At 34.0% G+C, this 25,246-nt stretch overlaps 1 protein-coding gene across 1 annotated transcript in view; it reads right to left on the bottom strand.

Moving 5' to 3' along the window:
* Positions 1-843: 843 nt before the first annotated feature.
* Positions 844-25,246, bottom strand: part of LOC126887528 (probable E3 ubiquitin-protein ligase sinah) — a 45,553-nt gene continuing 21,150 nt past the window's right edge. Inside the window, exons 4-5 of the mRNA XM_050655161.1 lie at positions 13,172-13,253; positions 844-4,405 (exon numbers count right to left, since the gene is read on the bottom strand). Coding sequence (XP_050511118.1) covers positions 3,913-4,405; positions 13,172-13,253 — 575 coding nt within the window. The 3' untranslated portion in view covers positions 844-3,912. The remainder of the gene's footprint in view (positions 4,406-13,171; positions 13,254-25,246) is intronic.

Here is a 25,246-nt window from a genome sequence, read left to right as displayed (position 1 = left end):
GTGAACTAAACGGGGTCTGGCGTGATCATCACATTACTATGACAAACAAAAAGACACTCGTTTCAACTCTGGTCTTTTCCATATTTTACTATGCATGCGAGACATGGACAGTCAAAGAATCAAATAGACGACGTATAGACGCCTTTGAAATGTGGACATGGAGACGTCTGCTTCGAATTCCATGGACGGCTCGCCGTACAAATGTCTCGGTTCTGGATGAAATTTAACCGGATCAGCGTCTCTCCAGTACCGTTTACTTTAGAATTTTAAAGTTCTTTGGTCATATCCATCGGAGTGATCACAAAATGGAGCGGTTGGTGGTCCAAGGAAGGCCTCAGACTCAACGCCAACGCGGAATATCTCCACAGCGATGGGCGGACATTACTAAAAAGCTTCTCAACAAACAGTATACTGAGGCAATACATGTAACTGATGACCGCGACCAGTGGAGAAATATTATCAATCAAACTGTCCGAGCTGCTGAAGCCCAATTATGAACCACAACACATCTACTAAGATGTTAATGACTATGATGATGAGTATGTACATGTACAAAGTGGGTTGTACTATTATGAAGTATATTCAGTATATTTATTTCTACTAGCCACCACTGATCGATTAGAATATCCCGGTTATAGAAATATTTTTGCATGGCACGAAGGCTATTCCAATAAGCGAGTTCGACTGTACCTAATTACTGCCACATATCAATGGAGATCATTTTCAGTGGTACACTCTGCATATCTTGTTGTAAATTGTTAACTATAGGAAGTGTAATGGAAATTTCTCCATTGGTAAATTTATATTTATTTTTAATTACAAACTGAAAATTATTTTTTAAAGACTTACGTTTATATTGAATATAAAAATATAAGATATTTTGCACAGACAACAGTATGTGCAGTATCCATTTACATTAAATAGTAAAGAAAAAATACTTGAATATAACAATAGCTCGCCGGCAAGGGCTACAAATCTAAAATTATAGGATAACACTTAAATCTAGGTAAAATAAAAAAAATACCTAAATAAATGTTCTTAAGAGTTACAATTTGTAAAAAAGCATAATACATACACTTGTGTTTGAGTTGGTAAAACTATACTTATAATACGAAATTAACATAAAATGCGATTTCAATGTCTCTTCAGTGAATATATGTTTACTTTTTTAAATTGAGATTAAATACCTGCTCAGCGTTATTCAAGAAGGAGGCTCTATAAATCATCTTACTATGGAAACGAGGAAGAGCAGCAAAATAATTTTAGGAAAAAACGGAAAAGCAAACAACAGGAACAAAATAAAAACAACAAAAAAAGAAAACAAAACTTTGATTACAAGATAGAAAACAAAACAAAAGTCAATCAATCATGGGTAGTATCACAAGGTGAAGAATATACAGAAGTATATGCTTGGCTAAATAAAGTGTTAACAAGAACGGGATATGGAAAAAAGATATATATTGGATTACATAGATATACTGGAAGTGCAAGCGTATTCGAGAGTAGTCTTTATTTCAGTAGTCTTTATACTTTTTCTCGTATGATTTCAAGTTATACGAGAGTCTCATTCTGACCAGAATAGAAAAAAATGTCGACAAGCACTTCATCCCATAAGTCCCTACAGTCCCTTTCCATATTATTATGACCACTTATAAAATAATTAACTATTCCACTAGCCTATATTTTGTTTAAAAATTATTTTTAAATTTAATTTTGTTATGTAATGTCAATGTTGTACATTAACTATAATATATTTAATAATAAACAGCAATAAAACATTTGAAAATATTACATATTTATATTTTTTTAATATTTTGTTGAACTACTGACCTTAATCCACTTGAAAATATTTGGGAGCTTTTAAAACGAGAAATTTCCAATGAAAAGGTCACCAACGAAATTGTTTTGATTGAAGAACTAATATACCATTAAAACCACAATGACAAATTGAAGCAAAGTGGATTTAACTGCATTCAAAGTGTGCCAAGACGGTTACTAGCGGTAATCAAAGTTAAAGGGGGGCTCAACAAAATATTAAAAAAATAGAAATATGTGATATTTTCAAATGGTTTATTGCTGTTTATTATTAAAAATATTTTATGCAATAAACCATTTGAAAATATCACATATTTGTATTTTTTTAATATTTTGTTGAGCCCCCTTTTAACTTTGATTACCGCTAGTAACCGTGTTGGCACACTGAATGCAGTTAAATCCACTTTGCTTCAATTTGTTGTTTAATAATAAATAGCAATAAAACATGAGAAAATATCACATATTATATTTTTTTAACATTTTGTTGAGCCTCCTTTAACTTTCATTACCGCTTGTATGCGTCTTGGCATACTTTGAATGCAGTTAAATTCACTTTGCTTCAATTTGTCATTGGGGTTACAATGATATATTAGTTCTTCAATCAAAACACTTTTGTTGGTGACCTTTTCATTGGAAATTTCTCGTTTTAAAAGCTCCAAAACATTTTCTATTGGATTAAGGTCAGGAGCTCAACAAAATATTAAAAAATATAGAAATATGTAATATTTTTAAATGTTTTCTTGGTGCTTATTAAATATATTATAGTTAATGTATAACATTAACATTCCATAACAAAATTAAATTTAAAAATCATATTTTAAGCAAAATGTACCTAGTGGAATAGTTGATTTTTATAAAAATTCATAGGTGGTCATAATAATATGGCCAGGGACTGTAGGTTTCAGACCCGGCAAATATTGCACCGGCCAAGTCCTCGCACGAACCGAACACATTGAAGAGTGCTTCTAAGAAAAGCTATAACAGTGGCTGTTTTCGTAAATCTAACAGCAGCCTGTGACACAGTAAGACACAACACGTTGCTACACAAAATGTACGACTCTCAATGATTATTATCTAGTTAGGGTCGTACTTTCTTTAATGCAAAACATTGGCCTTTTGCGTCATCCTGTAGCGCCAAGTAAGTAGGTGGAGAGTACAAAATCACGGCCTCTCACAGGGAAGTGGTTTAGCACCAAAACTTTTCAATGTATATTACAAACGACCAACCGACGCACCAAACGTTTTATCTATGCTGACGTTACAATAATATGTACTCAAGAAAAAGTTTTGAAGAATTAGTTAAGAAACTCGAAATTTCCTTAAAGAAAATCAGTGCCTACTACCTACGGATTTGCTAAAATCCGATCCTAAGACTCAAGTATGTGCCTTCCACCATCGCGTTAAGCGAAAACTCCAAAACACATGGTAATTCAATGGCATCAGAACACACAGACTAGCCTAAATGTCTTTACTACCCTTTCCCATATAATATAACCCAAAGTTAACTGAGCATAATATTGACATAATATTTACCAACGATAACATATTTATAAACGATAATAAAATCATAATGATCGATGGAACGGCAAATTAATGCTGAATTATAAAAGTGATAGAAAACACAAGCAGCAAAACTTAAATAGAAAATAAATAGTGTCCGGGATCAAATAACGATGGAACAAAATTTTTATACGATAGAGAACCATGAAATAACAACAGCAAAGGAAAGGACCACACTTTAGAAGGTCAGTCCACATAAAACGAATTGCTCGACTAAGATAGATACAAACAGCCCAGGATTGGGAACGATGGATGAAAGATGAAGATGAGGAGTTTTAAGTATGATGTTAATATTATTTACTGCCTAGCTACATAGACAGTACAAACAAAATATTAAATAACACATTAAATGATTACTGCTGAATAAAAGAAAACAGATCATTCACAAACATATACTCACTGAAGAGTCCGAAGAAAATTATAAAAAAATACTGTTACGTCTTAAATTATGTTAAAACAAACTTAAAATAACTAATTATTACCTATAAAATAAGCTTTTAAAATATAAAATGTCTTAACACAAATAACTACTAATTACTATGAATTACTCTCAGGTTCAATATCTTGTGGCGGAACACTTCGTTCAATAATTCCTATGGAGTAGTTAAAATCACCGTTAGTGTCACAAAGATCTTTAATCATATCAAAATTGGTGGACAGATACTTTTTCCCGATGAATTTGGTGTTTTCGTTCTTGAGTAGGTAACAGGGTCCGATCATAGATACGGCTTCTTCGTTTGTATTTTTAATAAACATTCCAACTTTAAAGTAAATGGTCTTCTCTAGCGATGGTTTTCCTAAAGAGTACACTGCAAACCTCATTGAGCCGCTTACTGCTTCCAAGTCCCAATAGCAACGAAAAAGATTGTTGTGTATGGATAATAATATGCTGCGCTCTACGTCTGCAAGTATGTTGAAATTCGCGACTTTCAGTTTTTGTTCGTTTTCGAAAAATATGTTTTCTGAATGATCAGTTCTGCAGTGTTCTATCATCCCAGATCGGAATCCTGTCCATGTGCAATTGTTGTATCTAGATAACAAAATTTAATTTTAATTTATATTGTTAATATAGAGTATAGAGTATTATAAAGTGTACAAATGAAGCAGTACCAATAAATAATATTTTGTTATTGGTATTGTTCTGAAGCTATTCCTTTATGGCATTTATGTCATTTATTATTCTATTTGCGAAATAAGCCACAATTTAATTTGAAAAATGATTTTATTGACATTTTGACTTCCATCTCGGAGGTCGTTATCTAAATACAAAATATTTATAAATTAAATGAATTTTGTTGCTTAGTAAAAAAAATTCTTCTAATAATTTAATTTAATCTGACTCATTCATATCGGCAATTCAGATATACATTATACATTTTAAAGTAGAAGACTTTAAAATCATATTGCCAATATTTCTGTGTTCCATTCCTGGGACGACTTTATTGAAAGACAGTTCATTCGATTACATGAAACATGAAATCAACTGAACTTGAGAATATTCGTCACAAAAATCATAGCATGTGATTTGTCTTCAAAAAGACAACCACATGCAATGGTGACAGTAAACTTCTCGTGTTAGTGATTCCATAGTAAATCACGAGAAAAACCAGAAAAAAAACCTCATGATACTATCCAGACATGGTAAGTATTTGGGCATACATTCAGTTTACTCTCAAAACTAACACCAAATTCTTGTTTTATATGCATGTAATTTTAAATTATAAATAATGTTAATAATACATAGATATACAGAGTGTCCCAAAAGTAGTGGAACGGTCGAAATGAACATCGGATCGAAAAACTGAAAAATATGTTTTCAATAAGCTTTAAAAATCTATTAATAGACAGCAAACACGACCCCCCACTTCACCCCCTGGATTTGGGGTGGGGGTAACTTTAAAATTTTAAATGAAAACCCCCAATTTTTATTGCAGATTTGCATTCCTTACGTAAAAGTAAGCAACTTTTATTCGAGTTATTTTTTCGAATTGTGAACAGATGGCGCTATAATCGAAAAAACGATTTGTCGTTGGTAAATTATAGAAACGGTCTAATATCTCGAGAAATACACTTCAAAATGAAAACCCAAAAAATACGTTTTTAATATTTTCCAAAAAACTATCGAATAACACCAATGATGATCTTCCACCCAATCCCCTGGAGGTAGGGTGGGGGGTAACTTTAAAATATTAAATGGGTACCTCCATTTTTTATTGCAGTTTCGAATTCCCTATAAAAAAAATAAGTAACATTTGTTTCAAACATTTTTTAGAATTGTTGATAGATGGCGCGATAATTGGAAAAATACGATTTATTAGCGACATCTATCAAAAACTTTAAAAAATGTTTCGATTAAATGTTACTTATTCTTTCATCTGGAATCCAAAACTGCAATAAAAAATGCCAATTCCTATTTAATATTTTAGAGCTACCCCCACCCCACCTCCAGGGAGGGGAATGGGGGTCGTGTTTGGTGTCGTTCGATAGGTTTTTGAAAAATATTAAACACGTGTTTTTTGGTTTTTCATTTCGAAGTGTATTTCTCAAGATATTAGACCGTTTCTATAATTTATGGTATGTTAAACAGTAAATGGTTAAATTCAATTAGTTATCACTATAAACAGCCCGGATTAACCGATAATAGTATAAAAGGCCCGGTTTCAGGTAAAATTTATTTTAGGATTTATTATGGGAGTACCGTCTAGTGCAGTGATACTCAACCTGCGGCCCTCTAGCGTTTTTTATGCGACCCGAAGGCTAATTAAAGGGCCCTGTGATCAAATTATTGGTCAAAGTTCACGTGTTTTTCAAATTATTTGATAGTGTGCGGATGTGTTTGAGGCGTGTATGGGCGTGAGGCAGACAATTTAATGACTTCAAATTTAAATTATTTTGAAATTTTTAAGAACTTTGATTAAAAAGCAGGATACTATTAACTTTTAATAATAAATTATTAAAGTTAATAAACAAATACTCATTTTAAAAATAATCAATACTTATTTACTACATTGCAACGACTCATTTAGTAATCACAAGAAAAATTCAGGTCCGGATTAAAAAAAAAAGATAAAATAATTGTGACCTTGAAACAACACCCTGTATATTAAAATTTTCAAAGTTCGTCTGCACATTTGAAAAAAACACTTTAATGGCATTAATTTTGAAATTATATCGAAATTTTTGTTCTGAAAGTTCGAGTTCTTAAAAATTTCGACATAATTTCAAAATCAAAGTCATTGAATTGTCTGCGCAAAAAATGGAAGCTCCATTAAAGCTCTTTTCAAATGTGCAAGCGGGTTTTGAAAATTTCAATATACAGGATGTTGTTTCAAGGTCACAATGTATTTATAATTTTGTTTAATCCGGACCTCGATTTTTCTTGTGATTAGTAGTTGGGTGGTTTGGGTTCTAAATGTGACATATGTGTACCAAATATCAAAAAAATATACAAGGTGGTTCTAAAGTTATGGGTCCAGAAAGAAATGGACAAAATCGATAAAACACCTTGTAACTAGGTTATAAAGTCGGTGAAGTAATAAATTTAGTATGTCTAGAACCGCCTCATTTACCTCTATTCACCATTCAAGTATTTCCGTTTCCCAATGAAACACCCTATCTATATACTACTTCATCTTGATTGCGGCCCGCAAGCTGTGGCAATAGCTTCTATGTGGCCCAGGAAAGAAAAAGGTTGAGTATCACTGGTCTAGTGAGTGTTAATTGCAATAGACTAACTCTGTCTACCTCGGTGGCTTATCGCTCCGGGTGGGTCTTAACAATGGGCCAGGTCAGATAAATTTAATAATATTTACGACCGCACTAATTGAACTCAAACCATTTACTGTCGAACAAACCATACCTATGTTATCACGATAAATCGTTTTTCCGATTATAGCGCCATCTATCCATAATTCGAAAAAATATCTTGAATAAAAGTTGCTTACTTTTATGTAAGCAATCCAATCAGCAATAAATGCTCGGGGCTTCTATTTAAGATTTTAAAGTTTCCCCACACCCCACCTCCAGAGGGTGGACTGGGGGGTCGTGTTTGCTCTCATTCGATAGATTTTTGAAAATTATTGAACACTTATTTTTCCGTTTTTCGATACGATGTCTATTTCGTGAAATATTCGACCGTTCCGCTACATTCTACTGGATTCTACCGAGGAATTTGCGACACAATTGGTTTCATTTAACATAATTATGGCCGCTTTTTATTTTTTTTTTGTCACTTTTATTTGATTTGAGAATTTTACTTTCACTATTTCATGTGGTTGTCTTTTTAAAAGACAAATCACATGCTATGATTTTTGTGACTGATATAAAGTCGATTTCATGTAATCGAATGAACTATCTTTAAAGTCGTCCCAGGAACGCACAAATATTGGCAATATCATTTTAAATTCTTCTATAAAATGTATAATATATGTGTGAATTGGTAATATGAATGAGTCAGATTAAATTAAATTAGAAGAATTTTTTTAATATTTTGTATTTAGATAACGACCTCCGAAGTATGTATAAGTCGAAACGTCAAGTTAAATTGTGGCTTGTTTCCCAATTAGAATAGTAGATAAATGTAATTGGTATTGGTTGGGAAAAAGTGACTTTTAGTTTTCTATAATTAAATGATTACAAGATTAGTGTTAAAGTGCAGTGCCAAGATCACTGAGCGGAGATAGCTGTGAAAGCTAAGATATTTAAATAAGGTTATCATACATAAAATTGAGAATCGACTATACTGTTTATTAGCTCTGTTATAATAAAATTAGCTTTTATCATAAGAAACAATAGGATACATTGTTTTAAAGGATATTAAATTTTATTATAGTAACTTAAGTGGCCAGCGGTGAAGCATATAGAAAGAGAAAATTTGAAAAACGAAGCAGAGATGGGTCCGAAGAAAAGGAAGAATTTGGAAAGAGCAAGGCTACAAGGCTATATGGACAGGAAGAAGAGGAAGACCTCAGATGTGATCAAAGGACTCTTCTTCTTCTACTTCTTCTTCTTCTACTTCTTCTTCTTCTTCTTCTTCTTCTTCTTCTTCTAATAGGCCCCTTGGCCTGTTCTTAACCGATTTTGAGCTTGTATTCGTAGCTATGATGTTGACTGCCAGCTATATCGCCACCTTTTAAAGAGCCCTCCTATTGGTCTCTTGCCTGTTGGCTTCGAATCCCTGGCTATATGGGCTCTCCAGCTGTCCATTCTCGTCACATGCTGATTCCACTCACGTCGTCTCTGTCTTCCTCACCGTACTATATCTTATATGTTACAGATATCTCTTATTCTGTCTTTCGGTATTCTGTCTCTCAGTGTTTTCTCAGTTATTGACCTCAACGTTCTCATTTCTGATGTTCTCAGTATCCTCTTGGTTTCTGCTGTGTCACATCTTGTTTCTATCGCGTACGTCATGATCGGTCTTACACATGATTTGTATATGCGTATTTTCCTTTCCAGTCTCATATCTTTGTTTCTCCAGATCACATCCATCAGAGATCTTGACACGTAATTGGCTTTATTTGGTTGCTTTCGGACGCTCTCTTTAACATCTCCATAACTACATAATATTTCGACTCCCAGATATTGGAATCTCGAGACTTGTTCAATAAGTTCGTTGTTAATTACTAATTTGCATCTTATGGGTTCCCTTGGCACTACCAGGGATTTTGTCTTAGCTGTTGATATTTTCATGTTGTAGTTGTTCGCCACTGTATTGAAAGTTTGTGCCATTCGCTGTAGATTATCCTCGTTATCGGAGATTAAGATTGCGTCGTCAGCATAACAGAGGATTTTTATTTGTTTTTCTGCCATCTTATATCCTTTTCCAGTACCTTTAATGCTTTCTATGATTTTGTCCATTACTAAATTAAAAAGCAATGGACTCAAGCTATCCCCTTGTCTGATTCCCGAGTTGATTTCTACCTCCGATGTTAGTTCATTCTCGACTTTTTTTCTGGTTTTGTTCTTCATATGATTATGTGTCTTTAATTATCCTTATCATCTTGTTGGGCTGATTTTTCTCCTTTAGCAATCTTAGCACATCTTCCAATCTTACACAATCGAAGGCCTTAGTCAGATCTATAAAACATAAATGCAGGTTTATTATATTCCAGCGCTTTCTCAGCAATTTGTCTGGCTGTGAATATAGCGTCTCTTGTGGACCTATTTTTCCGAAAACCTTGTTGGTCCTCACTAATTGTGTATTCTTCATTTACTTTATTGGCAAGTATTTTGGTTAAAAGTTTAAGAGTTGCGTTCAGCAAGGTGATGGAACGGTAGTTGCTAGGGTCTTTCTTTGCTGTTTCCTCTCTTGTGTACTTATACAGTCGGAAAAATGAAAGAATACCCATGAACGAACATATAAAACACGCTGTATTTTTCTGTCACCGTGTCACAAAGAAAATTGCCCAGTGCAAGTACATGTAATAATAATTATTACATGTACTTGAGCTGGCCAATTTTTTATGTGACACAGTGACAGGAAAATAGAGCGTGTCTTATATGTTCGTTCATGGGTATTCTTTCATTTTTCCTACGTATTGTTATACTCGTCCTCCACTGGTCTGGTACACGCTGGCTACATATTATTTCGTGAAAGAGGATCTCTATGTTTTCGACTAAGGATTCTCCTCCGTATTTTAGGAGTTCATTTGGTATCCCATCGAGTCCTGGGGAGTATTTTTGTTAAAAGTTTAAGAGTTGTGTTCAGCAATGTGATGGTACGGTAGTTGCTAGGGTCTTTGCTGTTTTCTCTCTTTTGTATAGGTATTGTTATACTCGTCTTCCACTGGTCTGGTACACGCTGGCTACATATTATTTCTTGAAAGAGGATCTCTATGTTTTCGATTAAGGTTTCTCCTCCGTATTTCAGGAGTTCATTTGGTATCCCCTCGGATCCTGGGGCTTTTCTGTTTTTTAATTGACGTATGTTATTTCTTATTTCTTCCTTTGTGATTTCTACTTCTGTGTCTATGTTGGATTCGTCTTCATTTCGGCCGAAAGGACGATATTGTAAAAGCTGCAAAAATTCACTGGGAAAGCGCAGCCAAGGACATATATGGAAAGATTTACGGAAGGCCTATGTCCAACGTTGGATAGAGATGGGCTAAAGAAGAAGAAATAAGAAGAAGAGCGGTTCTTACACGTGCCTCGTTGGGCCTTATGGAAATATGTGCACCATGCTGTGTATTTTATTATTACTTTGTTTATTTTTATTCCATATCGAACATTTCTTACACATGTTGTATTTTTCGGCAACTATCAAGTTCGTTTTGAAGGATTTAAACATCTTCTTCTTCAAGTGCCATCTCCACGGCAGAGGTCGGCAATCGTCATAGCTATTCGGACTTTAGAGACGAAAGTTCATTCGATGTACCGGGTGTCCCAATAAGAATGGCTCTCGGCCATATCTCAGGAAACGTTTATAGTAGAGCATTGAAATAAAAAATTTTATAACAAAAGTTGCCTCAGGAAAAGCCTGGAAATTATTTTCATAATTGTGGGACCACCGGTAGAGGGCGTAATTGAATATCAAAAATTAAAAAATCTAAATTTTACAAAATTTTCCTAATGAAGGGGCACTGGAGATCCGATCGTCGTATTCTTCATAAAATTCTAGGCATATTTGATTTGATAAGTTTAGGTCTACCTTTGGAAATAAGAGGTGGGGGTGAGTGGGAACCTTGTTATGAAAAACTGGCTGTGAGTCCGGTTCTGCTTAATCAAATTTTGCATACTTGGTCTTGTTAAAGACAGATCTTTTTCGTCAATGTAAAAGTTATGATTTCGAACCAACTTACTGAGTAATATGCCAGCTAGAAGGCGTTATTTAATTTTTTTCAGAAATCTAGTGTTCCTTGGAAAATATTAAATACAAACATGTATTTTTAATACCATATTACAAAATTAGACAAAATTAGCAACAGAATAGCGAAAAACGCATGTTAATACCTTTTTTCTATATCGAGATATCTTACAAAAGGTGTAAATGTAAAAACATAACTGTTACTGTCACCGATAAACGAAATTCATTAAAAGTAGTGTGCTATGGAAACAACAAAGAAACATTTTCCAGCTGTCAACGTATATTAGGTCTTTTCAACGCTTCTCATTTGTTTCGAGCCTCGTTCATATCTCGTATATTAATATTATACACGGATTACACGGCATATGACAGAGGCTCGAAACAAATGAGAAGCGTTGAAAAGCCCTATTACAAAGAAATAAAAATAACTATTTAGTGATGACATAAACGTTCAAATTTTTGCCCATCATTTTCGTTGCAAACATTTACCCTTTCAAGAGTAGATTGAACAGCAGTCTCAATTTCTGCTCTCGATATGCTTTGAATGGCGTTTAGTATTCTCTGGATAATGTATTCTAGAGTAGTGTATGATGGGCAACAATTTGAATATTTAGGTCGTCACTAAGTAGTTCTTTTTGTTCTGTGTTATATTTAATTTTAATAGTATTGTTTCTCTTTATATTGTTGTTTTAATTAATTATATTTTTATACGTTTACATCTGGAAAATGTTATTTTGTTTTTTTCCACAGCACACCACTTTTCATTAACTTAGTTTACCGGTGATAGTAACAGTTATGTATAAAATTTACACGATTCTCGAGATATCTTGAGATATAAAAAAGGTATCGACATGCGGTTTTCGCTATTCTATTGCTAATTTAATCTAATTTTATAAAGTATGATTAAAAGTGCATACTTGTATTTAATATTTTCCAAAGAAAACTAGATTTCTGAAAAAAATTAAATAACGCCTCCCAGCTGGCTTATTACTTATTAGGATGGTTCAAAATTATCACGCTTACATTGAAGAAAAAAATCTGTCTTCAACAGGACCCAGTTTTCAAAATTTGATTTAGCAGAACCGGACTTACAGCCATTTTTTCATAACAAGGTTCCCACTCACCCCCACCTCTTATTTGCAAAGGTAGAGTTAAACTTGTTAAATCAAATATGCGCAGAATTTGATGAAGAATACAATAATCGGATTTCCAGTGCCCCTTCATTAGGAAAATTTTGTAAAATTTAGATTTTTTAATTTTTGATATTCAATTACGCCCTCTAGCGGTGGACCCACAATTATGAAAATAATTTCCAGGCTTTTCCTGAGGCAAGTTTTGTTATAAAATTTTTTATTTAAAAGCTCTACTATAAACGGTTCCTGAGATATTGCCGAGAGCCATTCTTATTGGGACACCCGGTACATCCGTACTATTCTCTCATGTTGCGCAGCCACAATATTCTGCGTCTCCCTATACTTCTTTCTCCTTGAATATTTCCCTGCATAATCAATCGAAACAAGTTGCATCTCTCTCCACGTGTAATATGTCCGAGATCTTCTAATTTTCTTGTTTTGATGGTATTTAAGATTTCCATTTCTTTGTTCATCGTTCTCAGAACCTCTTTGTTTGTGACATCTTCTGTCCGCGATATTTTCAGAATTCTTCTGTACACGCATAGCTCGAATGATCCTAGTTTATTCATTGATTGTCCCAACTTATTTTCCATAAAACAAAGTCGAGAAAACGTAGCACCTAGCCAACCTAACTCTTATCTCCAACTTAAAACCTCTTGTGCAAAGAACTTTTCTCATGTTGTTAAAATTTGCTCCAGCCTTTTCTATTCTGATTTTGATTTCCTCGAAGTAACCATTTGTGAAGTTGATCATTTTTCCAAGATATGCATTTTGGTCTACTCGTTCGACATTGGTTCCGTTTATGAAGATATTATTAATCTATTAATTAAATGAAATTAATGAAAAAGTATCTACTAACCTCAATGGACATTCAGTTGTAGAAAGTTCACAATATTCCTGATGAGTTATCAGTGTGTCACTCTTTCCACTGAAAATGCATCCTACAAATAATAAAATTTATTATTTTTAGTGTACGTACAGGTTACTTTTATAATAAACAAGATTTCTTATTAGTACATTCTATCACGGTTTTTGCTCTAAATTATAAAGAACCGCTTGAATTGACATAAAATTTGGCATACGCATAGCTTACATGTCAAAGAAAAAAAGTGATATTGTGCCGATGTCTGCTTTTGCCCTAGGGGTGACTTTCACCCCCTCTTGGGGGTGAAAAAATAGATGTCCAAAATAATTCCGGAAATGGATAAACTGACTAATTTTAAGTAGCTTTTGTTCCATAGAGTTTTTTCGCTAGGTCAACACTTTTCGAGTTATTTCGAGTGAATATGTTAATTTTTCAACAAAATAACCACCATTTTTAGACGGTTTTTCGCAAATAACTCAAAAAGTAAGTATTTTGCCGAAAAAAACGTCGTCTCTGGACGTCGTCGTAGAGCCAGAGTTATATTATAGCCAATGAAAAATAGCTTCATATTCGTCAAATTTCAAATAGAATATTTCGACGTGAAATATCCAAGAAATTAAGCATTTTTTGGGGAAAACCCATTATAACTTTTTTAAAGTGTTTAAAAAAAGCTTTATTTTTATTTTTATAAAAAGTTCCTAGATAAAATTTAAGCAAGTTACGCTCAAAATAAAGTTGGTCCCTTTTGTTTTGGCAAAAAAAAATCGGGAAGACCACCCCCTAATGAGCAACTTAAATGAAATTAGTCGTTACCGCTCCACAAATTATTTTACTTATGTTGTGTTTATATGATCTGTAAGTTTCATCAATTCACAGTGCTTATTTTTGAAAAAATTTGGTTTCAAAGTAAAATTTTCAAAAATTTTAATTTTGAAAAATAGGCTTTTTTCAAAATAACTTAAAAATTGTTACCAAAAATCTCAAAAAACAAAAAAGGTCAGCATTGCTTTTCTAAATATCCTGTATCCTTTTGTTTTTCTGTAAGATAAAAATTGATTAAGATTTGGTGTTTCTAAATTTGCATATATTCGTGATCAGTAACTCGTTCAACCCCTTTTAACTACAGTCCGTTCAAAAATGAAAGGAAGGACTTTGAAACGATGAAACTTACAGATCATATAAACAATACATACAGGAGTCAAGAAACTTGTGAAGTCGTAACGGTTAAGTTCATTTGAGATACTAATTAGGAGGTGATTTTCCCGATTTTTTTACCAAAAAACAGGGACTAATTTTATTTTTAGCGTAACTTGTTTATTTTTGTTTGATGCTAAAAATTTTTTTTATAAAACAAAAATGAAGCTTTTTTAACACTTTAAATAAGTTGTAATGAGTTTTCCCCGAAATGTGCTTCATTTTTCGTTATTTCACGTCAAATTATTCCATTTGGAATTTGACGAATATGAACCTATTTTTCATTAGCTATAACTCTGCTTCTACTAGGTATAGAGACGTGATATATACACCATTTTTTTTAAATTTTTTACATGCTACATTTTTACTAACAATGTTTTTTCGACAAAATACTTACTTTTTGAGTTATTTGCGAAAAACTGTCTAAAACCGTGGTTACTTTGTTGAAAAAATGAACATATTCAGTGGCAAATAACTCGAAAAATATTGACTTAATGAAAAAACTCTATAGAATATAGAACAAAAGTTACTTACAATTAGTCAGTTTATCCATTTCCGGACTTAATTTGATCGTATATTTTTTCACCCCCAAGGTGAGTGGAAACCACCCCCAGGGCAAAAGCACACATCGGCACAATATCACTTTTTTTGACTTGTTAGCTATGTGTATGCCAAATTTCATGTCAATCCAAGCGGTTCTTTAAAATTTATAGGTTTTGCAATATTTCACCGTTAAAGAACGTACTATATTACATTTTTCCCGAATAGTTTTACTGAAATCGTTAAAAGAATCCATAGGCGAAAGAACTAGTGGCGCACCTGGGGGTGTTTTGGGGGTTAAAACCCCTCCCAGGGGATATAAAAAATATATACAGAATAGAAGGAAAATGTAAATTGTCTTTCAAAAACAATACAAAAAAATTTCGGTGCCCAGCCAACCCCCATCTGACCTATGGCCGGTTTCACCAACGACAAATCGTAGTTTATTCTATGAATAAAGTTATTCGAACAATAAACTGACATTTCTTCATTTTACTAACGTCACATAAGACTTGTTTTAGTTGTTTATCAAATACTCGGGGAAAATAAAAAAGCGAATATTAATTCCAAACAGGTGTTATCATGGTCTGTCAAAGTACTTAGCTAACAAACGTCTGTCTCAAAAAACTCGTGTATAAGGTTGTATAGAACATTGATAGTCCCCATTCTCACATATGGATCAGAGGCATGGACGCTAACTAACACAGATGTTTCTGCTCTATCAATTTTTGAAAGAAAGGTGTTACGCAAGATATTCGGAGCGGTCTGTGAGAACGGAATATGGAAGCGTAGATATAACTTTGAACTGCAGACTATCTACAAGCATACATTTGGTGGAAAAGGTATTACAGTAAAACCTGTGTCAAAACCGGCCACCTGAACTAGCCGGCCAGTTTCAAAGTTCCCCAAACCAAAATTTGTAAACTACAAAACCTGGTATTAACGGCCACCTTTTTATATCGGCCAATAGTTCTGTCATTTTTAGTGACCGTTATTGACAGGTTTTACTGTACCACTATAATTAAGCGAAACCATCTCCAGTGGGCAGAATATGTAGCCCGAGCCCCTGAATCGAACATGATGAAAAAGATTCCAACAGCACAACCCGTGGGAATGAGAAGACGGGGTAGACCAAAGCTGAGGTGGATGGACGGAGTAACACAAGATGCCGAGAAGATCGGAGTCGGCAACTGGAAAATGCAAGCAAGGAACGGAACAGAATGGCGTAGATCGCTTGAGAAGGTCGAGGCCCTCTAAGGGCTGTAGAACCAAGATGATGATGATGATGATGATCAAATAAATACTTACTCTTCGAATAACTTGGCAAGATAATCTCGCTATAAATATTTTTAAGAAAGTAAATTCGCCAGTTTGACTTTAAATTATCAAAATTATGTTGAAACAAAATGTAAATATAAACGTCTAATAAATTTTAATCGACGCATGAGTATTCATTATCATTCTAGCGTTCAAGCAGTGAACATCTATTCCCTAACAACACAAAACATTACAGGAATGTACTATCAAAGTTCTATTAATGTTTGAATGTACTGGACATTCAATGAACATTCGGTGAATAACTGATTAAGTTATTCGTGGAATGTTACCACAAGACATTCTATGAACATACTACCAATGTCCTATATTTTAAGAGAGGCCATGCCAATTTGCATTCATTTTCAAATTTGCTGCGCGTGTATATGTATTCAGGCAATCCAAACTACGTGACTTCTGGTTCTGTGGCATGGGGCATGGCGCATGGCACATGGCATACAGGTTACATAGGTTATGTTTGTAATATCATTTCATTTCATCATTTCACTGTTTATCGTCATATTTTGGATTCATTTGGATTTCGTTTGCTGTATTTTGTGAACTTTATAAACTTTACCACACTGCAAAGTGATTATTTAAGGAAATTATTATTGGAGACACCAGATGTTTGGAGAAAGGAAGGGCAAACAATTTTTATCAATGTTCATTTTTCTCGGATATTTATCAATATTGATGAATTTTGCAAGCAATAACATTATTTCTTTTATTGTTTTAGATATTTATTGAAGCTGAAAATAATTGGGGATTTAGATCCATATACAATTCAGTCAGAATTGGATTTTACCATAAAATGCATTCCACCAAATTACTATTATAGATATTATAGATGAAAGCATACAAAAGCCTTCAGGCACATAAATATTTTACAGCTGGATTTGTTTTTAAAGTTGGAGTAAAGTTGGAAGTCACAAGCAACAACTTCGTAAGTACCTACAAGAATATTGAGGAAATCCAGCTCCTGGATACTACTGGGCAAACTAGAAGATTGTAGAGGACAAAGCCTTTTGAACTAGTTTGAGTGATAGTGAAAAGCAGAGCATAATGCTTGTGTGCATGTGTATGTTAGAATAGTGCGGTTAGAAAAGCAGAGCATAGTGCTTGTGTGCCTGTTAGATTAGATAAGAGACGCTATGGGTAAGCTCTTCATTTTAAGGAACAGTAGTAATTTAGGTTAAATTAAAATTGCTCATTGGTCAGAGTTATGACCAGATTGTAATTCTAATGAACAATTCAATACAATGAATCGTCATCGTAGTGGTGATTATGGAAAAAAATATACGACAAGATTTTGTGCAATAAAAATGTTTATATTTATCAAGGATTTATTATTTGGTATGGCTACATATACAGTCGGAAAAATGAAAGAATACCCATGAATGAACATATAAAACACGCTGTATTTTCCTGTCACCGTGTCACAAAGAAAATTGTCCAGTGCAAGTAACAATAACTATTACATGTACTTGTGCTGACCAGTTTTTTGTGTGACACGGTGACAGGAAAATACAGCGTGTTTTATATGTTCGTTCAAGGGTATTCTTTCATTTTTCCTACTGTACTTCTGGTATATCGTCGGTGATGTGACAATACCTCCTATCTGCTTTTTCATGAATTTTGTAGGAGAAGAAAAACTTGTTTGGGCCACCTCGTGTTTTCATATATTTTTTGATTTGTTTTGTAGTAAATTCAACTATCTATTTACTACAAAACAAGTCAAAACTTACGTATGAAAACAGGAGGTGACCGTAAAAGATGTTTTTCGTCTCCTGCAAAACTCATGAAAAAACATATAGGAGGTATTGTCACATCACTGACGATATATTTCAGAGAATGTCTAAAAAATATACTTTGAATGTCCTAAGAACATTCATGGAATGTTTCAACAAGACATTCAGTCTAAACAATATACTGTGAATGTTCAAAGAACATTCGTAGACATTCATGGAATGTTCCAACAATACATTCAAGGAATGTTTAAAATGCTGACACAGCACTTTCCTGGGACTTTCCAGGGACGTTCGTGTGCTTTTGGGGACATTCCAGGAATGTTTTCAATGTCCTGTGTGTACCTTCTAGGAACATTCCTGGAATGTTTTGTGTTATTAGGGTTTCCAGTTTATTATCAGCGAGTAATTATTCTGGCGATACAAAAACCAAACTCATTAACAGTTGAAGTGTAAATATTATAATTTTAATATTTTTAAATGTGAATCTGTGTGAATTTCAAAAAATGGATGATTAAAATTACATCCAAGCAGTGCCGGTGCTAGGGTATCAGTCGCCCGCCTGCAAAACTAGCACAGGCGCCCCCCCCCCCCCCCACACACACACACACATACTTGTACAATCCCAGCCTCGTGGAACATGTGTGTTCTAATGGAACATTGGGACCCACATGTCCGAAGATCAAACCGGTCGCACTCCGTAATGGAGTGGTACCTATCTGACCCCCCAAGCTATACCACCACCCCTCCCCATCGCAGTACATAACGAGTGGGGAGGCTTTGTACTGAGCATTACCTTGGATGCCCTAGATAATGGGACATCCTCTTCGTTACTTTATGTGGTTAAGCCACCTGATTTTAGGGATAGCTAGAACTTCTTTTCTCCCTATTAATGACTTTACTTTGGACTTGTGTCCTAAAAATGTGTGTTCCAGACAGCAAGGTACCGATCCAAGTCGGTGTCTTAATGTTCGGACTGTGTGTGCTCGGTCACTCAACTGTCGAATTGGCAAAATAAATTTTGTTCTCCTCGACGGCTGAGCGCCCGAAAGGTGTGGCCATCGAGCTCACGCCTATCGGTACGTGACCTCAATGCTCAACTTTCGCGGGTATAATCCATTTGAAGGGCATTTAGTTTCTAAAGGGCGACTTGTCTGTGTTTGCTATTGTGAAGTAAATAGTTTAAAAAAATGTATTCTCCTTGTTTTAATTTTTACAAAATTATCAATAAGATTATTAATATCTAATTTATTACATATATCATTTTCTATTGAAATTAATGCTAGACTATCAAGTCTTCTCTGTGTCATAGTTGTTCTTAAATACGTTTTAATTAAATTTAATTTTGAAAATGAGCGTTCGCCACTAGCTACGCTTACTGGAGCCGTTAATAAAATTCTTAAGGCTATTGCAAAATTTGGAAGAGATACATGATTTGAGATTATGAATTTTAAAATGTTTAATGGATTTTCTGGTATTGTCGTATGTGTACCCGTACTAAAAATACCTTTGTATATTAAAATTTCCTCGAAAAGTTCTATGGCGTTAATATCTTTTTTGTCACCGTGTGTTAAAATTGTTTGTAAATTGTCGCAGTGTTTTCTTAAGTCTTCATTATTTATTTCAAACACATTGTATAGAAACCGAAAGCTATTAAAGTGATTTTTTAATAAGTCAAAACTTTCGTTTAGTGAACACAAAGCAGTATATCTATAAGGGTATAAAAAACGTTAACTTTAAATAGATCTTCGGGCGTTCTAGGTTGTTCGTCTGGGTGTTCGTAATCAAATTGACGTTTCTTTTTCCGCTGTCGAACTTCTAATACAGATTTGAATTATGTTTCTCCATCTACATCTTCACTTAATTTTTTTGCATCCTCCAAAATTTTGTTATAATTTGTATCGTGTCGATATTCAGACAGACGATTTTGTAAGTTTTTAAATTTTCAATAGATGTCATAACTAACGAAATATTTATATTTTTCTCTTGGATAGCTTTACTAACTGGATTAATTCTATTGAGTAAATCGTACCAAATTATTAAACTGCAAATAAATTTAAAATCTTTCATTTTAAGGCATAAAGTTTTTGCTTCATGTTTGATTTCATTATTAAAGTTATCACTATTTAAAATTTCTAAGAGAGCATCATAAATTTCTCCTAATTGATAACGTAAAGGCCGAATAGCATTGACTCTACTTTCCCAGCGCGTGTCTGATGGTTGCTTTAGAGTTAAATTTGTTATAAATTGTAGTAAAATATGCCAACGTTTTGGGGACGATGAAAAAAAGTTATATATTTCTTGAACCGTTGCAAAAAAACCTATTGTATCAGAATTTACTTTTGCAGCATCATTTACAGTTAAATTTAATGTGTGCGCAGCGCATGGAACAAAAAAAGCCCGAGGATTTTTTGTTAAAATTAAATTTTGCAGCCCATTTTTTCTACCCCTCATATTTGCTCCGTTGTCGTATCCTTGACCACGCATATCGTCAATGGAAATATTTCATTTCTCTAATGTTGTTATTTTTTCATATAAACCGCGGCCCGTTGAATCATCAATATCGATAAATCCTAAAAAATGTTCGTTGATCTTCACAATGTCATCTGCGTAAGAAACAAACCGTATTATTATTGTCATTTGTTCTGTTTTACTGGCATCTGGTGTACAGTCTAATATGATTGAATAATATTTACTTTCTTGAATGGATGATAATATTTTATTTCTTATTTCATTTCCTAACATGTCGATTAATTCATTTTGTGTGTCTTTACTTAAGTAGTGGGTTCTGTGTTTTTTCGTAAGTACTCTGTCAATGTGTGTATCCATAATCGGGTCAAATTTTCCAAACAATTCGACTAGTTTTAAAAAATTGCCATTATTTCCATCGTGTAATTTATCCGATGACCCACGAAAAGCCAAATTTTGTCCTCCCAAAAATTTTATTATTTCTATTAATCTGGTTAAGACATTTACTCCATGTTTCCTTGCCATGTCCGCTATAATTTGTTCTTGAGAGTCAATGGTAGTTTTATTTTTTAATTTTCTTTCTAAGTCTTTCCATTTAAGAAAGCTTTTCATGTGATTTCTGCTTGTTTCGTGTCGATGTAAGGCCTTTGATAAGTTTCCCCAATCTTTAAATCCTTCGGTAAAACTGCTAGATTCTGGAGTCGCAAAAATCTTACAACAAAAGCAGAAAACAGAATGTAAAGATTGGGAATATAATAACCATGTTCTTAAAATAGTTTCCCCATTTTCCATTTTCCGGTTGAAATATGCATTGTTGAATTTTCGTCCTTTTGCATCCTTTTGATATTTAATCAGTTTAGTTTGAAGAGGTCCTTTTTCGATTAAAAGTACATACTCTAATTTTTCGGTAACTTTTGGCCATTTCCCTATATCCTCTAAATCTTCCATTGATTCTGGAGATATTTTATGGTCTGTAACAACACATCAAAGTAAGTAAATGTGGATGCCTTCGATTCCCTCAATATATAAATTTTTGTTAAAATTTTATTGGACTTACCGGAATAATCATCAACAAATTGTGTGGATGTGGATGTACCCGGTAAATTAGGCTCGGTTACAGTTTTGTTGGACTCATCATTATCATTGGGCAAAACATCACTTTTAAATTTTTTCAGAAATTGGCTAAGAGAACCAGATTGTTTTTTAGCCATTTCTTCTTTTTCGGCTTTTCTTTTTCTATTTTGCGCCCCAGATAACTTCTTTTTGGATTCCATTTTTATTTAACTACTAAATAAAAGTAATAATTTCTCAAAATTACGCCCTTTCGGTAATAATAGTACTGAGTACTTACCAAATATAATTTTCTAGGTACTAATTGGATGCAAATGCACTGAAATGTTCTTTTTATCGCACAGTAAACTGAAAAACTATTTTTACATAGAATACCACCTCTATACTAAATTAAAAGAGCTTTGAACTAAATTTTATATACTTACACTGTCTATTTTAAAAATATTGTGCTTATATGGGATCAATACTTATCTCTATGAGTTATTAATAGTGGGTAATACATAATACTTAAATTAGACAAGAACAGTTTCAGAACCTTGTTTAAATCAAACCTTTTCTCTCGTAACTGCTGATACAAGAAATAAATGCTGAATAAAGTAAACAAAACGTGAGTATAGTGTGGAGTTATTTGGGTTCTGAAATATAATATCTTTGATGGCGGCTCTGCTTTGGCCAATAAATTAGGTATACATATTACTATTTACATGGTAGGAATTCATGGTTGCATATTTTTGATTATTTACGTGTGTGATATACGAAAATAACAGACACAGATTAAGACTACTGATTATGAGGAAATTAAATCACACTTAAAAAATTAATTTCTCTATTTTAGTATTTTTGACACCAGGAAAAAGCTCATTTTGGCGTGGGGGCGCCCGCCTGCAATGCATCCCTTGCAGGCCCGTTATCGCCGGCCCTGCATCCAAGGAGTAGCAAAAACATCTTCGCAGTATGTATAGCCATCCCAATAATATACAGGGTCATCAGAACGTACCTACATCTGGTAATGTACAATTTTATCCTAATACACAATGCAATACAAATATACAGGGTCAACCAAGCATGTTTATAACTAATACTATGCCTAATTATAATATGATACCAAACTTTAACACACATGGTCAGCAAATTTTTTATACTCCTCAAAACCAATAATTGCAACCTAACACTAACATGCCGAATCCGATAGCACCTGACGTTCCACCAGGACCTTCAGCGTCAACACAGCACATGGATGATTTGGATTGCAGTCATTACTCCGATTATTCAATGAGTAGCAGCGATGATGAAACACAAAATCCAAACCCAGAAACAGACAAACATCCCTGGCAAGATGTTATTAAACAAAAACGAAAAAGGTATAAAAAAGCTAGCACAAATACTGATAAACAAAACACACTTACTTCAAACAAATTTGATGCTTTACATAGCCTTGATGACACAAATGAGGATACAAACAAAAGTACATCTGAAAATAATAATACAGCAATACAATCCAGGCCTCCTCCTATATACATCTACGGTGTTACTGATTATGCTGCTATGTTAACCAATTTGTCAAACATTTTAGCGGAAGAAGAATTCCACACTCGAACATTATCCGAAAACACTGTCAAAATATATCCCAAAACAGTAGATATCTACAGAAAACTAGTAAAATATTTGCGAGAAGAAGGAATAGTCCACCACACGTATCAACTAAAAGAGGAACGTGCCTACCGAGTAGTTATTAGAGGACTCCATCATTCTGTTAAAGTTAATGATATAAAACATGAATTACAATCCAAGGGACACAAAGTTCGAAATATAGTCAACGTCACACACAGAGTAAGTAAAGCACCTCTACCCTTATTCTTTGTAGACTTGGAGCCTCAAACTAATAATAAGGAAATATTTGATATACAATATTTACACCACACAAGAATAACGGTTGAGCCTCCTAGACCTAAGAATGGAATAGTTCAGTGTATAAGATGCCAGAGGCACGGACACTCAAAAACATACTGCACAAAACCATTCAACTGTGTAAGATGTGGGCGTGGACATGACTCAAAAACCTGCCAGAAGCCACGTAACACTCCCGCCACATGTGCTTTATGTAATGGAGGCCATCCAGCCAATTTCAAGGGCTGTTCTGTATACCGAGATTTAATTAACAAGAAAACCAACAATAGGGGTCCACCTCAAATCCACCAACAAAACCAAGGAACAGTACATCAAACGCCAAACATTAATACTACATTCCAAAATCATCATCCAAGCATAAAGCCGACTTATTCTGCTATATTACAAAATAATCCCAACAGGCAGTCAACACACAATGAGAACGAAAATTTAACAGACGTCTTGAGCAGCTTCCTTAACCAATTCAGAGACATGTTCAACCAGCTGCTTAATCAGAACAGCATGATTTTAACAATGCTCACAACTGTTATTAACAAAATTGCACACTAATGGCTCATACACTTATCATAGCAGCTTAGAACTCAAACGGACTTGCAAATCATATACAGGAGATTATTGTTTTTCTGAAAATCCATAAGATTGATATACTTTTGATTTCTGAAAGTCACAGCACTGACAGAACTGTAGTCAAAGTACCCAATTATGTAACATATTATACCAATCATCCCGATGGTGGAGCTCACGCAGGATGTGCTGTAATTATTAAAAACTCTATTAAACATTATGAACTGCAGCCATATATTACAAACAAAATACAAAGTGCAAGAGTAAAGATACAAAGTACAACATGGCATATTACCATAGTTTCACTATACAGTCCCCCTCGACATATGATCTCAACTGAAGAATATAATGAACTTTTTGATTCTCTAGGCTCCCATTACATAATTGCTGGAGATTGGAATGCAAAACACACTACCTGGGGTTCAAGACTTATTACAACCAAAGGGAAACATCTCCTGGTAACAGTTCAGCAAAAAAATCTTAACTATTTATCAACTGGCGAGCCAACTTATTGGCCCACTGATAGACCTATTATAAATAAAATTCCAGACCTATTAGACTTTGCTATAATCAAAAGTATACCAATCGATCGATGTGATATTAAATCAAACTTTGACCTTAGCTCCGATCATAGTCCTATCATCATCAATGTGAGTAGTGAAATTCTGCAAAAAGTTTTCCCTCCTAGACTGTGTTCTAAACGAACTGACTGGCTAGAATTTCAAGAAATCGTAAACACCAACCTAAGTCTTAACGTAAGGCTAAAAACAGAAGAAGAAATTGAGACAGCAGTTCACGATTTCACAAATCTGATGCAAAACGCCGCCTGGAAAGCAACACCTGTACATCATAAGAGAAAGACAGATGTTGTTCCCAGATATATTAAGGAGTTGGTAACCGAGAAGCGTAGGGCACGCAGAATCTGGCAGCACACAAGAAACCCAGCGGACAAAACCAATCTCAACAGACTGACTCATAGACTACATTCAGCACTTCAAGAATCCAGAAATACATCTTTTGAATATTTCATCAAAAACCTGACTCCCAGTGATCACTCATTGTAGAGAGCGACCCAAAAAATAAAAAGACCCGTCGTAACAGCTTCTCCATTAAGACAGAACGATAATGCATGGGCTAGATCAAATGAGGAAAAAGCAAGAGTTTTTGTAGAACACCTTGAAAAAGTGTTTGCACTAGTAGATTTATTCGAAGATGAAGAAATAAATAGCTATTTAGATGCTCCCTGTCAACTATCACCACCTGC

This window comes from Diabrotica virgifera, chromosome 1, assembly GCF_917563875.1.
Source record: "Diabrotica virgifera virgifera chromosome 1, PGI_DIABVI_V3a".
NCBI lineage: Eukaryota > Metazoa > Arthropoda > Insecta > Coleoptera > Chrysomelidae > Diabrotica > Diabrotica virgifera.
The sequence above is the reverse complement of the archived record's forward strand: the minus strand, read 5'-3'. Positions and strand labels throughout refer to the sequence as shown.